A 16,743-nucleotide genomic window follows, 5' to 3' on the forward strand; every position below is an offset into this window, starting at 1 on the left:
AGGTGCCGGCAATTGTAACTGCGAGTAATTTTAAATGGTATTTAACTTATTTTTTTCCATTGTGCCCATCTCTACTGTCAAATACACCCAGTGACGAGGGAGTGGGGGGCTTGGGAGCGAGCATGCACAAGTGACCCAATAACAAGTGGCTTGTTATTTAGGGGACTTAATGGGCGGGGGGGGAGCCAGGAGCAGCGTTGAGGGACCCTAGAAGAGGAGGATCAGAGCTGCTCTGTGCAAAACCACTGCACAGAGCAGGTAAGTATAACATGCTTGTTATTTTACTGTAAAGGAAGAACTCACAGCGCTACCCCTTTAAACTCAGTGCTTGTTAAACATGTAAGTGTGCTACATTCAATAATTACATAAGCACAATAATAGTGTTACCAACCAATGCAATAGTACTCCAGGTATCTCAATATTATGCTTCAAATGTAACACCAGTATTCTATGTATTCAACTAAAAAATACTTGTGCAAAAACGACATATAAAATAATAGTCCAATATTATTCTAAATATTAATTTAGTGCATTATTAAAGTGCAGTCTCTTGTGCCAGTGATATAACTTCTTATAGAAGTGCAGACACCATGCTGTGCCAGGAAAAACAAAGGAAGGAGGAGAGGAAAGCATAATAAAGGAACACACAGGAGCCCGAGAACATCTGCCTGACAATATCTTCAACAAAAGCATTTTTGACTCGTATGCTTTAGGGTCCACATCCTCTGATTAGTGAGGGCACAGGACAGGGGAGCACAGCATGGTGTCTGCACTTCTATAAGACATTATATCCCTGGCACAAGAGTCTTCACTTTAATAATGCACTAATAGTTGGAATAATATTGGATTATTATTTTAAATGTTGTTTTTCTACAAGTAAGTATTTTTTTGTTTAATACATAGAATACTGGTGTTGCATTTGAAGCATAATATTAGTGATATCTGGACTACTATTGCATGAGGAGGTTGACACAAATGCGGACGTACAGATCCGCCTGTCAGTAGTTTCAGGTGGATCTGAATGGTTGCTTCATAAAGCTCTATCATCTGATCCGCCCGCTCTGATCCGCTCCGCGAAATCCAGACAGATGGGTGTCCTATTTTCCATCCGTCTGGCGGATTGGAACGGATGAAAATGGACAAGCAGTCCGTAATCATTCGATCCCCCCATAGGGGAGAACGGACTCTCTGACAGATCCTTCCCTGCACAGAGTGCAGAGACGGACTTGTCATCCACCAGCACAGCGTTGATCAATGGAGTGATCCCCGCTGAGCAAGCGGACTAGTGAAAATGGACAGCCCTGTGTGAAATGGGCCTTAACGGACTACAATATTACTATAAGGATGTGGGGGCTAGGGCAGATTTCAAAAGCACTTCTAGGCCAGGTTGGAGATCCCTGTATATAAGGCTGCTTCCTTGATCCCCAGGAGAGGTGTACCTAGCTAGGAGGTGTCTACAGAGAACACAGTCCTGTGAGTACTGATGACCCTTGGCAGAGGAGAGACTAGAGGGAGATGGCTGTAAGATGCTGCACATGCTTTCACTGGTGATTACTGCTGATTGTCCACTTTATGTGATTGACTGTGTATGCTAAGTGACTCAGGAATGTATGTCCTAGCGATGTGACTGTCTTGCCGTTCCCTGACAACATCTGTAAAGTGCAGTAAAGCTAACTTTTTTGTGGACATTCCTTCAGTAATTAATACTGTATAGATGTCTCTGGCCAGGAATGTTGTCAGGGGGCCTATGGCAGCATCAGCAGTTGGGATTGGGTTCTAGCAGGGCTCAAGTGGGGGAAAATCCTTGTGCCTGGGCACCAAATCTAGCCAAACACAGAACTCTTCTTTCACACTTACCTGAGTCCATTCGATACAGATCAGTTTCATCTACAGCAGCTCTCCTTCTCTCCTCCCGGTTCTCATAGAGATAGCAGTGGAGCCATTGGCTCCTGCTGTGTCAATCAAATCTTGTAAAGAGGGAGTGGAGGGGGGGTGCTGTATGCGTCTATAGATGCACACAGCCAAGCACAGGACTGAGTGGCTTGCTATGGGATCACTCAAAGAAAAGGAGGAGCGGAGAGCACTGGCGGTAGAACCCCAGACTAGTAGGTTCAGGGCTGCTGAGCAGCTAAGTATAACATGTTTTACATTTTAAGGTAAAAAATTAGGTTTAGAACCACTTCATGTAAGCCTTTATGAGTGCTGAAAATGTTTGTTATGCCGATCTTTTGCCTGTGGGTAAATCTCTACACAATTGTTCTTTGATTATTCTCTTTCACCTGAGTGAAAGTGAAGAGCAGGTTAGATCACTGCAGTGCTAACTACTTTCAGTGAAAATGGGAAGAACCAGGAATCCATGAAAACAATACAGGACCTACACAATGGGGGTTATTTACTAAAGGAAAATCCACTTTGCACTGCAAGTGCACTTGGAATTAAAGTCACTGTAGATCTGAGAGGGACATGCAAGGAAAATAAAAAACAGCATTTTAGCTTGCATATGATTGGATAATAAAATCAGCAGAGCTTCCCCTCATTTCAGATCTACTCCTTAGATTTAGAGCGACTGCACTTCCAAGTGCACTTTCAGTGCAAATTGGATTTACCTTTTGTAAATAACACCCGATATCTCCCAGATTCAGGTAAACTATCCCTCAATGTTGTAGTATGGATGGACTATCCTAGGAATAAAACCTATTTTTTTTTAATACCCCTTGAAATGTGAAGTGTAGACAAAAATCTTGTGGAAGTTAGTAAATGTATTATATAAAAAAAACAATTATCAGTGTTAAACATTTATACATTACATATCACAGTGGATTATAGATAATCTATTTACCGTTAACATATATATACTGAGGCTCACTGGGCTCAGAGAAAACATTGTTCGAACTGTATTTGCAGGAGTAGAGGCCAGAGTCACTAATTTTTAGATCTTCAACAACAAATTCTGAATTTTTTTGACTTCTTGTGTTTTCATTCTGATCTTTCGTCAGGTAGAACGTTTCTGCCTTTGTCCAATTTTTGCAATGGAAACGAACCATGCCACCAATCACAATGGCATCATCTGAATAAGTTGTAGTCACTTCTAAATATGGCTTGCTCAGCTGGTCTAGAAAAAAAGAAGAAATCAATATAAAATTGCATCTGCATGTATTTCCAATGGATATAGAGATAAATATGGTGTCTTCATACGAGGTTCTGTAGATGATGTCACAATGTCACCCTCTGGTTTGGGTGGTCCCCATGGGCGCCTGCAGAACTTTTTTCGGGGGGGGGGGGGGGGGGGGCATCATTTTAGGGTCACTCATGCACCGCCCCTTTTTGACAATGTCATTATCATTTTCATGGACAGAGTCTGCAGACATAGTAGAGTCCCTAGGATAAATAATGGATAATGGCCAACAGGCCCTAATACCAGACCTAGAAAAACTACAGCAGTGATCCCTCTGGCTGGATGGTCGCTCACTCTTGGTTCCCCGGGGGCGACTCTGGTCAGTAGTTTAGTATGTCTGTTCCCTGGTAGTGGCTCAGCCTTTCTCTCTCTGGTGGTGCCTGGCAGCGTGACTCTCTCTGATGGCGCTGGACAGTATGTCTCTCTCTCTGGTGGCGCTGGGCAGCGTGGCTCTCTCTCTGGCTTCCGCCCAGCGCTTTGTCCGGTAGCACTCTCTCCCTCATCTTTTTTCCAGGCTGCAGTCTCTCAATCTCTCTCTTGATTGAGCTGTAGCCTGCTCCCTGTGGAAAATGGGGCCATCAATTTTTGGGACTACATGTCTCATGATGCTCTTCCTCTCCTAGTCTCCTTTGATTGGCCCTCAGTTATGGCCAGTAGAGAAGGAGCAGCAGGAAGCTGGGCGGGGAACCTGCTGAGAACCTCTGTCTCTTTTCCCTGACAGGAGAAAGGAGGGCGAGCAAGGAAAACCTCTGACAGCCCGCAGCTCACCTTTCTCCTGTTACAATGGCGCAGAGTTCTCTGCTGGACTCAGCAGGGAAAAGAGCTCAACCAAAGTCACACTACATTGATGAGGAGGCTTGCCCCTACCTGCGGACCCCATGGTGGTCCCCTATTAATAGTCAAAGCTTCAATAGTCCTTTAGGCAGAAACGGATAAGCCAATATCCAGCGAAGACTGCAGGTTGCAATGAAACAGTTGAAAACACTACATTAAAAAAAAGGCTGCACACTGAAATCCATGCATAGCCCCCCTGGCGTCAACGGTTTCTAGTAAACTTAGCTTTCTTGGGTAGTAGTTTGGCCTAGGCGAATTTGTTGTTTTCTCAAATGTTTTTTCCTTTAGGTTCAGGATTGCTGTTGTTCTCTGCTGCTGCCACTGGGTGCTACTGGCACTCAGGGCAATAGTAATGGGGCCAGTGAGATTTTGTGCTATTGAGCATTATGTCCCCTCTGGCTACCACTGGGAGGTTCATGGCCAGTGGTGCATGGAGGCTATAAATGTTTGAGGAGTGACCTGGTGAGGTCTCTTTCCCCCAGCTGTGGCCTGGGGAGGTGTGTGCAGTGTTCGAGGTACAGTATCCATGGTGGCAGAGACAGAGGATGGAAGTCCTGATGGGGGAAATGTCTGCCCTGAGAGGATCCTGGAACTCCCTTAAAAGCAAGCGAAGTCTGGTAAAGCCTGAAGCCCTGTTGCCAGTAAAGACTTATACTAACTCTCTCTCCCTGAGAGTCAGAGCAATAAAAATGAAGAAAAAGGACTAAAGTGACTGGTGCCAATCTTTGTTGTGTCTATCTTCAATGGCCATGGATCCACCATGGGGTAATGCTAGCCCACTGGGGGTATGTTTTCTATATATTCTTACACGCCTCAGGATTATGTGATATGATCTACCCCTTTGTTGTGTTTTTTTTAAAGCTGAACTCTAGATAGTTTATTACAATTGCACATTCCATTAAAAATAATGAAATGTATTTAACAGTATGAGTACCTGACTCTATGCTAATTCCAGCCTTCTGACATCTGTTAAATAATGTACAGAGGAACACCGCTACAGATTAAGCCTGAAAGCCAAATCCCCCAATCCGCTCCCCGCCACAGCAGTCCAGAAAACAGAAGTAAGTGGCTGCACTCTGCACCAGGATAATGATGATTATTTATTCCCAAACTGACAGAAAAAACAGCCCTGGAACATTGACGCGTTTCACACAGCAAAGTGCTTGATCACAACTTCTCTGTGTGAAATGCGTCAATGTTCCACTGTGCTTGTCCTGTTTATTCTGTAAGTTTGGAAAGAAATAATCATCATTATCCTGGTGCAGAGTGCAGCCACTTTCTTCTGTTTTCTGTCATCTGTTGCTCTTCAGCAAATCATCTTCTACTGCATGCACACGTGCTGATAACAAGATGACATAGGAGAACAGTGGTTGAGGACATAGCGAGTTGTCCAGGCTGCAGGCAGTAAGTTGACAAAGCTATTATCGTTAATTAGAAGAAAGAGTTATTATGTCATTATTCTGACTGTGCTGTCAGGCAGAGCTTCATGAATCAAAAGTGAATGAACAGAATTAGCAATCCTTATTCACTTTGTAAGGGGGATCACAATTGCCTCTGTGTTGGTGCCTAATTGCTAGAGCCGCCACCCTGCTTCTTCTGGAACAGGACAGTGACCCACTGCTAGTAGTTAGTGGCCTTCACCATATTGTGTCCAACTTCTAGCCAGAGGCCCACCCACAACATCCCCAGCCATAAGCCTTTATATTTATAATCAAGGAAAGGTCCACACAAGAAGTATATATTCCGCACTTTACTCTCCAAAGATGGCAGTGACATATAGCATCACTTTGACATACTAACAGAACTCTTCGGCACATGTTGCCATACACAAGAGCAAACCTTCTGTAGCAGTTATTCAGGTGCGTAAGTTCATAATTATTAAGCCATCTTCCCCTTACTTTTTCTTGGCAGTACCACAGTGTTGGGACTGGCCTTTCTGTATACTAGAATCACTGCATTTTTCTTCATTCAAACCAAGATTAACAAGTAGTATACCAGCATCTCTCTCTATGTCCCACTCCATAGCTTTAACTAGTTGGGTAAGCTCCCCGAAGTTACTCTCTCACTCTCAGACAATGTTAATTATCGCTAAATGTCTCTGAGAAGTGCCACATCCAAATAGCTAAACAAAAGAAAAATGATCCCCTGACTGGATTTTTAAGTCACTATGATTCCCTTATGAGTAGAAAAATATGCATTTTATCAATAGCATAATTACACCATAAGATACAGAATAAAAATAGGCAGAATGTTAACAATAATGCATATAAGTTTTAACAGTCACCAAAACGATTGACAGTATTTTCTTATAATTCACCTAAGGCGTTTCATAGTTTTCCAAAACTTCCTTCTTTGGGGGTACGTGAGAAAGTCAATCATGTGACTATAATATATTAACAAGCAGTGTAGTTATAAGTTAACTCAGTTAAGTTAACTAAGTTATATGTTATACTTATGTAGCGGCCATAACCCTCGATAGGACGGCTTTGACTTTTGGGCTTACCGGTTACCTCCGCTTGGCTTGTTCTTCCACATCTAGGGGTTCCCAGGGTTAGTACCCAACAACTTTGGATGTTGACACCCTAAAAGTCCTTTAGAAAGGTTTTTATTTGCAGGGGTAACATCCAACAAACACAGTCTCGTATGGGAACAGAGGACAAGGTGAATAAACTCAGGCACCTTGAACTGCTAATCACCAAAAAGTCTCTAATACAACCCAGAGAGTAGCCACTCGCAGCTGGGCGCTTCAAGGCTGAAGAAATCTCTAGCCAGAGATTATGGCAGTCAACACTTTGATCCAGAATTTACAAAGTCTTTGACTTTGAATAAAGCTTTCAACCAAAAATGAACAGGAACCCTTTCCTCAGTACCTGGAACGTTCTCTCCCTGGCAGTACTGAAAAAGCGTGAATTCGTTAGTGTCCTCGACAACCCAGCAACTAGGCACTTCTTGGGATGCCAGCTTGTTGCCCTCCTCCAAAGAATCCTCCCCAAATTGCTTACACGGGCTGCGGTGCCCCTCCAAGTTGAGAGCACACCCGGATGCATTGAATCCTCCTTCAGTTACTGCACCTCCGACCAGCTGGTTTCAAGACTCGGGAGCAGATGGATCCTTACCCCAGACCATGCGGGTCTAATGGGGCTAGTCACCATGTTGTGGGGTGGCACACGCTCCTGTGACTGGGACCCCTCGCGGGGCTACCCCGATCCAGCTACAAGAACAGGAAGCAATGGCCTCACGAACGACTCCTGAACACGTGACTTGAACATCTTAAGTACCCTTCCCTAGACTCCTCAGCGGGACCAGATGCACCCACTGATTGGCTCCGGACAACGCTGATACCTAAAACCAGGCCTGGTTCTAGGCCTGTCATGTGCACCTAACTGTACGCATGACCAGGCAGAACTCTAACACAGCCCAGCCAAACTGATGCCAAAGTTCAACCTACACAATCAGCCCTTTAGAACCCCTTTACTGTTCTGAGGAAAAAACTAAATTTGTACATTGCAGACACCTTGTCCAAAGTGTCGCTGCTACATTTACATGTTTTCTGAAAACTGTCATATGCAAAACATTCCACAAAATATTAAAAGCAATAAGAGAGTTGAGCGGAACTGTCTCTTGGATATGCCCGTCTATGGTTTTTAGGTGTCACACTAAATGTGGATATACTTGCTGGGGAGTGGCCAGATCAACCCGGGAAGAGATTAACACCTAATAATGCTGAAGTCGCAGAGGGGCGTGACCCTGTAGGTAGCAGCAATTAAGATGTTTGTATATTTATTATAGCTTTGTCTGAGACTCACACATTAACCATACAGAAAATGCTAAGTTTCTTAAATGTCATACATTCAAATGAGAGGATTAGTGTTGTTCATTCGCAGACACTAAGTGTAGCACACTGCAAAGCAAGTGGCCACTAAAATCCGAGTATGAAAAAAAGAGGGGGAGATAGAAAAATTCTTCTTAGGAAAATCATCTATGTGTGAATATGATATCTGATAGACTGATTAGGGCTGCTTAGCTTCCTGGGACACGTCATTGACCACATCCGATCTCACAACCAGTCATGACCACAAATTATGTAATAGCTGCACAAAGTAAGAATAGTTAGGTATAGGGTTTAGGACTGTAATACAAATACTCATTGTGGATTATGCACCTGAGTTTTCAGACAGTGAACACAAATTTCAAAGTTAAGGATAATAGCATCAACTATATATATATGTAGGCTTGCAATAAATATTGTGTCCACTAGGTGGCCTCGTTCTGACTTGACAATCAGACATAATTAATGGGCAAGATTGGATAAACCATAAACCATTAAGATATACACTTTAAGAATTACTGGCACTGTGAAGTTAAGGATAATAGGATCACATATATATCAAATATATATATATATATATATATATATATATATATTTATATTATATAGGCTTGCAATAAATATTGTGTCCACCAGGTGGCCTCAATCTGACTTGACAATCAGAAATAATTAATGGGCAAGATTGGATATACAGTTTAACCACTTCAATACCAGGCACTTATACACCTTCCTGCCCAGGCCAATTTTCAGCTTTCAGCGCTGTCTCAATTTGAATGACTACATGCTACATTGTACCCAAACAATTCTTTTTTATCATTTTATTCCTACAAATAGAGCTTTCTTTTGGTGATATTTGATCACCTCTGTGATTTTTATTTTTAATAAATAATTAATTAAAAAAGACCGAAAATTTTGAAACAAAAAAGTTTTTCTTTGTTTTTGTTAAAGTGGTTGTAAACCCTTACAACCAACTTTGACCTACAGGTAAGCCTAGATTAAGGCTTACCTGTAGGTCCAAGAAATATCTCCTAAACCTACATGGTTTAGGAGATATTTGCCGAAAGACAGGCACCGCTGTCTGAAGGAGGATTCAAGGCATCCGGGTGTGCTCTCAACTTGGAGGGGCACCGCAGCCCGTGTAAGCAATTGGGGGAGGATTCTTCGGAGGATGGACAACAAGCTGGCATCCCAAGAAGTGCCTGGTTGCTGGGTTGTCGAGGACACTAACGAATTCACGCTTTTTCAGTACTGCCAGGGAGAGAATGTTCCAGGTACTGAGGAAAGGATTCCTAGGGTTTTTAGTGGCCACTTGCTTGACAGTGTGCTACACTTAGTGCCTGCAAATGAACAACACTAATCCTCTCATTTGAATGTATGACATTTAAGAAACTTAGCATTTTATGTGTGGTTAATGTGTGAGTCTCAGACAAAGCTATAATAAATATACAAACATCTTAATTGCTCCTACCTAAAGGGTCACGACTCACGCGCCTCTCTTTGACTTCAGCATTATTAGGTGTTAAGCTCTTCCCGGGTTGATATGGCTACTCCCCAGCAAATATATCCACATTTAGTGTGACACTTAAAAACCATAGACGGGCATATCCAAGACACAATTCCGCTCAACTCTCGTGTTGTTTTTAATATTTTGTGGAATGTTATGCATTTGACAGTTTCAGAAAACATGTAAGCATACATGTTATACGTATTCACTACTAACAATTTATGTTGCTATTTTTCATGTTGTTATTAAGGTTGTATGCCTCAACTGCTTGTTAATATATTCTAGACACATGATTGACTTTCTCACATCCCCCGAAGAAGGAGATTTTGAAAAACTCTGAAACGTGTTGAGAGAATCAAAAGAAAATACTGTCAATCGTTGTCAATCGTTGTGGTGACTGTTAAAACTTTTTGCATTATTGTTAACGTTTTTTTTTTCTGCATCTTATAAAGTAATTATACTATTGATAACATTTATAATTTTATACTCATAATGGAATCATAGTGCCTTAAATGTTCAGTCAGGGGATCATTTTTCTTACTCTCTCACTCTCAGGTGTCTAGTACTCACATCAGAGAACACTTAGCCTGGCCTAAATGGCCTTTTGCAGCCTGCTAACATTCAAATAGAGACTGTAACAAGAGTCAGGGTGGCTCTTCTGGGTGTTAAACTACTTCCCCCAGGTTTTAGCCCCATGGGGGGCCCTTGGCAGTAGCTGAATACATCCATTTGGCTGTGGGGTGTTTTGCTCCCATATCAACTCTCTCAGCCCCTCACATGGAGGCACTTATATAGGCAATAACAACATCAATACAGGAAGGCTTTCTCTAAAAAGGAGACCTAGCCCCCTATTTGTCATAATTCCCTATTGCCACGCTATTTTGGGACAGACCCTTCTAGTGGCAGACTAGCTAACTGCACCTGTCTACAAATTCACATATTCATATTTTGACGGTATATTTAGCTGTCTTATTGGAGTTTAGATTTAATAAGCAGCCTACTGTTGATTTACAAGTAAAGTGACTGGGAAGTGTAGTTCTTAATAACTTTATCTAAATTTTCTCTGTTAGTGTTCCATAATCACAAGACTTTGCTACATGTTTTGTACTTGGTCACATAACTGTCAATTGTTTCCCTCACTTCTTGTGTAGTTTGTTTAAATTTCTAGTGCATCTTTCAAAAGTAATATGTTTTATTTGACTCGAAATCTGTTAATAACAGTGTCATAATTTGAACATTCCTCCATTCCTACTAGGGTTTCAAAATGTCCTGAATGTCTGGTCCCACCGGGTGCAACAGGAGAGCTCCTTGTTACTCCAAATGCTGAAACATTGCAATGAAAACCATTTTTTTCCCCGTTTGTCCAGCAAAGATTAGTGGGCTCTTCGAGCATCTCAGGTGGTCTAATTACAGGCAAATTGAAAAACCTTAAAGCGGAGTTCCACCCTAAAGTGGAACTTCCGCTCATCGGAGCCCTCCCCCCCCTCCGGTGTCACAGTTGGCACCTTTCAGGGGGTGCAAGATACCTGTCTAAGACAGGTATTTGCACCCACTTCCTGTCCCAGCGCACTGCCTGCTGGGACACACACGGGTCCCAGAGACAGCGCGGACCATTCCTATTGCGTTGCACGACTCGCACATGTGCAGTAGGGAACCAGGAAGTGGAGCCCCAACATTTCACTTCCTGATTCCCTCCTCGAGAATGGCGGCGGCAGCAGCCGAGAGCCGAGCGATCGATCAGTCTCTGCTGCCAACATCACTGGACCCTGGAACAGGTGAGTGTCCATTTATTAAAAGTCAGCAGCTGTAGTATTTATAGCTGCTGGCTTTTAATATTTTTTTTTGTAGGTGGAATCCCTCTTTAATTATTCTTTTCTCCAGTACATAGTGTATGACATGGGCAACTAAGCCAATAGGATTCTTATTTTATTTTCCAGCCAGACATTACACTACCTGAATCACACTTTGCAGAAATGCGGATGAATCATACAAATGTACAAGTTCATGCTGCGCATAGTTTAAAGCCCGACTCTGACTCTGAGCAATTTGTACATTTAAATTACTTGGGCCTTAGGCAATAAAGAAACAGAAAGTAGTTGAGGCTGCAATACCTACCCTAAAATCCAGAGCCGTTGCCTCATTCATTAATTTACGCCACAGGATGTACTTTAAATACATTGTTGTCATGGCCTCACCTCTTGTGGGTGCATTACCACAGCGCTGTTCATTCATAATGCAATGATGCAGATGGCTGCACTGACATATAGTTACATAGTAGGTGAGGTTGAAAAAAGAAACAAGTCCATCAAGTCCAACCTATGTGTGTGATTATATGTCAGTATTATATTGTATATCCCTGTATGTTGTGTTTTTTTTTTAAACTATCGATGCTCCTCGCTGAGACCACCGCCTGTGGAAGGGAATTCCACATCTTTGCCGCTCTTACAGTAAAGAACCCTCCACGTAGTTTAAGGTTAAACCTCTTTCTTCTATTTTTAATGAGTGGCCATGTGTCTTGTTAAACTTCCTTCCGCGAAAAAGTTTTATCCCTATTGTGGGGTCACCAGTACGGTATTTGTAAATTGAAATCATATCCCCTCTCAAGCGTCTCTTCTCCAAAGAGAATACGTTCAGTGCTTGCAACCTTTCTTCATAACTAATATCCTCCAGACCCTTTATTAGCTTAGTTGCCCTTCTTTGTACTCGTTCCATTTCCGGGACATCCTTCCTGAGGACCGATGCCCAGAACTGGACAACATATACTAGGTGGAGTTGATCCCCTTTATCGCATGACAATATTCTGTTTGCTTTGTTAGCAGCAGCTTGGCATTGCATGCCATTGCTGAGCCTATCATCTGCTAGGACCTCCAGGTCCTTTTCCATCCTAGATTCCCCCGGAGGTTCTCCCCCCAGTGTATAAATAGCATTCATATTTTTGCCACCCAAATGCATTATTTTAACATTTTCTACATTAAACCTCATTTGCAGTGTAGAACATATTCTTGTCAGCTACACTTTAGGTCTCTGGAAACTGCCAAGCCAACCAATCTAAAAGATTGGCAGAGGAAGAGGACCCATCGTGTCACATGACTGGCCAGGAGACAGATCAGAAAAAGGTACAGTAAGTATATAATTTTTTTTTTATATTTCCTACTCACTGGAAAACCTCTATATGGGGAGGGGGTATGATTTTGGGAGAGGGGGACCATGGAGCCCGGAGTTGGGCTTTGAGATATTGTTACTGAAGAAATACAAAATCTTTATCAAGCCTTTCAGCTGGGCATTGCCATGACAGGTGATGACCATTCCTAGCAAAGAGGCTTATTAAGCATGAGAGGAAAAGGTAAAGCTCAGCTTTTTGACATACAATGCCTTGAAAAAGTGTTCATACCCCTTGAAATTTTCCACATTTTGTCCTATTACAACGAAAAAATGTGAATGTCTTTTATTGTTTTTTTTTTTTTATGTGATAGACACACGAAAAGTGGCACATAATTGTGAAGTGGAAGGAAAATGATAAATGGTTTTTAAAAAAAGAATTTCAGCCCCCTATACTTTGATACCCCTTACTAAAATCTAGTGGAACCAATTACCTTCAGAAGTCACCTAATTAGTAAATCGAGTCCATCTGTATATAATTTAATCTCAGTATAACTATGGCTGTTGTGTGAAGCCCTCAGAGGTTTGTTAGAGAATCTTAGTGAACAAATAGCATCATCAAGGCCAAGTAACACACCAGACAGGTCATGGATAAAGTTGTGGATAAGTTTAAAGAAGGGTTAGGTTATAAAAAAAAAATATTCCAAGCTTTGAACATCTCACGGAGCACTGTTCAATCCATTATCCAAAAATGGAAAGTGTATGGCACAACTGCAAACCTAACAAAGACATGGCCATCCACCTAAACTGACAGGCCCGGACAAGGAGAGCATTAATCAGAGAAGCTGCCAAGAGGCCCATGGTAATGCTGGAAGAGCTGCAGAGTTCTACAGCTCAAATGGGTGAATCTGTCCACAGGACAACTATTATTCGTGCACTCCACAAATCTGGCCTTTATAGAAGAGTGGCAGGAAGAAAGCCATTGTTGAAAGAAAGCCATAAGAAGTCCCATATGTAGTTTGTGAGAAGCCATGTGGTGGACACAGCAAACATGTGGAAGAAGGTGCTCTGGTCAGATGAGACCAAAATTTAACTTTTTGGCCTAAAAGCAAAACGCTATGTCTGGCGGAAAAGTAACACTGCACATCACCCTGAACACACCATCCCTACTGTGAAACATGGTGGTAGCATCATCATGTTGTGGGGATGCTTTTCTTCAGCAGGGACAGGGAAGCTGGTCAGAGTTGATGGGAAGATGGATGAAGCCATATACAGAGCAATCTTAGTCTGCAAAAGACTTGAGACTGGTACAGAGGTACACCTTCCAGCAGGATAACAGCCCTAAACATACAGCTAGATCTACAATGGAATGATTTAGATCAAAGCATATTCATGTGTTAGAATGGCCCAGTCAATGTCCAGACCTAAATCCAATTGAGAATCTGTGGCAAGACTTGAAAATTGCTGATCACGGATGCTCTCCATCCAATCTGACAGAAATGGAGCTATTTTGCAAAGAAGAATGGGCAAAAATGTCATTCTCTAGAAGTGTAAAGCTGGTAGAGACATACCCAAAATGACTTGCAGCTGTAATTGCAGTGAAAGGTGGTTTTACAAAATATTGACTCAGGGGGCTGAATATAAATGCACACCACACTTTTCACATATCTGTGTAGCCAAGGGTTTGCTAATATAAGGTATTACAGTTGTTATTGTTTTAAATGAGTTTGGCTCCCTCTAGTGTCTTCTTAAAGCTTTTAGGACTTTCTTTTAATTCCTGAGAAGGAAAGCAGCAAGGCATTGTGGGAGATGTAGTTAGGAGGAGGAAGTGGCTCTGTTAGCTGGATCAGCCCTGAACTACAATATAGACAATGCAAAGCACGCAGCATTACATGCTGGAAACAGTAATAAAAGGATCAGCGCGGCCATCGCTCAGCCTCTCTGGACGCCATTCAATACCTGCTAGCAGGAGGTCTGTGTGTCACCAGGAGTGAGAGACTGCATCCTGCACAGTGCGGAACCAGATCGCCAGCCTCTGAGGTATTTCAGAGTACCATCGTACCAGCTAGCAAGTGGATCCGTTTGCAGTTCCAGAGCATCTGGAAGTTTCCTGCACATCAGCCATCCAGAGTAACGGTAAAGCGTGGCGGTGCCATCTTTTCATCAGACATCAGGAGGGGAGTCTGGACAGAGCCTCACAGCCTCTGAGTCTATTGTGGTGAGAGGGCACCTGCCCATTTCAGTAAAGTGCACTGTTTGCTGAGTGAGTTCTTTTACAGACTGCCGGTGAGACTTGTAGTTCCACAGATGTGAAGCTACTTATTCACAGGCAATGTGATTATTCAATCCACAGTTTCATGTCTAAATTGATTGTTACCAACTGTTATTTATTGTTTGTGTCTATTCACATGGGTAGCCAGTGGGGTATAGGGTCAATCAGCAGCCCTCACGGGGGTACCACTACATTTATTTGTAAAAAAATTGGAAAACTACTTATCATTTTCCTTCCACTTCACAATTATGTACCACTTTGTGTTGGTCTATCACATAAAATCCCAATAAAATACATTTACATTTTTTTGGCTGTGGAAATGTGGAAAATTTCAAGGGGTATGAATACTTTTTCAAGGCACTGTATGTTTTTAGATACTTGATGATAGTTTTCAGATACTTGATGTTACAGTACCAAAGGGAGCTGATTCTAAAAGCTCACAATCCACCCATATCCGTGGCTTCAGGTGTTGTTCTGGTGGGCTGATAGAGCTTATCATTGCTCCCCTGGAATAAACAGACAAGCTAGTCACACTTCAATGACATCAGCTTTCACAAAGCTTTATTGCTCCAGGACAAGATCACAGAAGAGTCCACCAAGACTAAAGCCTGGTTTGGGTGATAAAAAACTGTCAGCTCTGGTCAGAACACTCCGATCAGCACTCTCTGCCATTGGCTGAAAGCACCGATTGGGAGCAGGTCAGCTGCTGGTTTTCCAGCATGCTTGTCCGACAGACGCCAAATGGCCGGCTTTTTTGGGACAGGGTGGCATACACACGGGCCGAATGTTGGATGTTTTTTTTTTAACCAGCCAATGACTAGCGATTTTCAGCCAGTATGTATGGGGCTAAAAGCCTGGTACACACTAATATTTTTTTTCATTCAACCCAGTGGCCTGAGGAGCTCAGGAGGAGCTCCACCACTGAGCTATAGTGTTCTGACAGGGGAATACCCCCCCCCCCCCCCTCAGCAGAACACACCGATCAGTGCTGTAAGCCATTTGCTGATCAGCAGACCTTTTATGGGCCTTTTTCCCTCAGACTAGCTGCCGTACACACTGGCTGAATATCGGACACTTTCTATGCTGCCCTACATTCGGCCCTTGTGTACTAGGCTTAGATCTCACTATGACATTTTTCACCCAAAAAAGCCTAATTATAGAGATGCTCAATGATAACTGCTCAGGTTTGTGGCAGGTTTATTTTAAAGTGATATTAAAGTCTAGTTTTTCTTCTTTTTAAATAAAGCTTAAACTTACCTTATATTGCACAGAGTGGTCCCTTACCTCCTCTTTGGCAGTCCCGCGCCAGTGCTGTCCACTTTTCCCTGCACTGGGTTCCTCCTTAGCAAGCCTGCTGCTATGGGGGACCCCTGCAGGTGTGATCCCAAGCCAGGTTTTGTGCTTCCAAAGATACACATAGTAGCAGGAACTTAAAGCTGGCTACACATCAGGGTGGATATAAATCAATGATTTAAAAAAAAAAAAAAATCAGATTTTTTTTTATAAATTTAAATCAGCTTTTTTTTTTTAATCAATTTTTTTTGATTTTTATCAAATTAATTTTAATAAAATGCTTTTGGACTAAAAATTCAATCTAACGATAGTTTCCTTTTTAAGCTACATTAATAATTTAGTTTATTCAGCATGAAATGGAGCTTAGTTATGCAGCATGAGAATGTATATTCTGCAATGTTTACATTTTTGGTAAACTCATTTAATGAATCCAAGCTCTGCAAGCTGAGATAACATGCACTGCATTGATGCATTCACACAATTTCACAGTAACCATGAGATAAAACAAAGTTCAGGAATATTTCTGTATCCCATTTTTTTTTTTTTTTCAAATAAATGTAGACTACAGACTGTATGACTGAATCAGTTCTGATATCGCTGTTTTACTAACTTGACAGCTTATTATTCTAAATAGGAAACCTTCATTTTGTTTGCAAATATTAAAGATTCTAACTACCAGCAAGAATAAGTCCTTACATTTAAAGAGCTCTTGTCATTTTAGATCATGGCAGTGCCTG

The 16,743-nt window shown here is 42.1% G+C and overlaps 1 protein-coding gene across 2 annotated transcripts in view; it reads right to left on the reverse strand.

Moving 5' to 3' along the window:
- LOC143934167 (immunoglobulin superfamily member 1-like) overlaps positions 1-16,743 on the reverse strand; it is a 125,553-nt gene that overhangs the window by 28,801 nt on the left and 80,009 nt on the right. For both annotated transcript variants that reach the window (XM_077457546.1, XM_077457545.1), the window contains exon 3: positions 2,840-3,112. In XM_077457546.1, coding sequence (XP_077313672.1) covers positions 2,840-3,112 — 273 coding nt within the window. The remainder of the gene's footprint in view (positions 1-2,839; positions 3,113-16,743) is intronic.

This window comes from Lithobates pipiens, unplaced genomic scaffold (assembly GCF_037356315.1).
Source record: "Lithobates pipiens isolate NorthernLeopardFrog02 unplaced genomic scaffold, aLitPip1_a1.2 Scaffold_27, whole genome shotgun sequence".
Classification (NCBI taxonomy): Eukaryota; Metazoa; Chordata; class Amphibia; order Anura; family Ranidae; genus Lithobates; species Lithobates pipiens.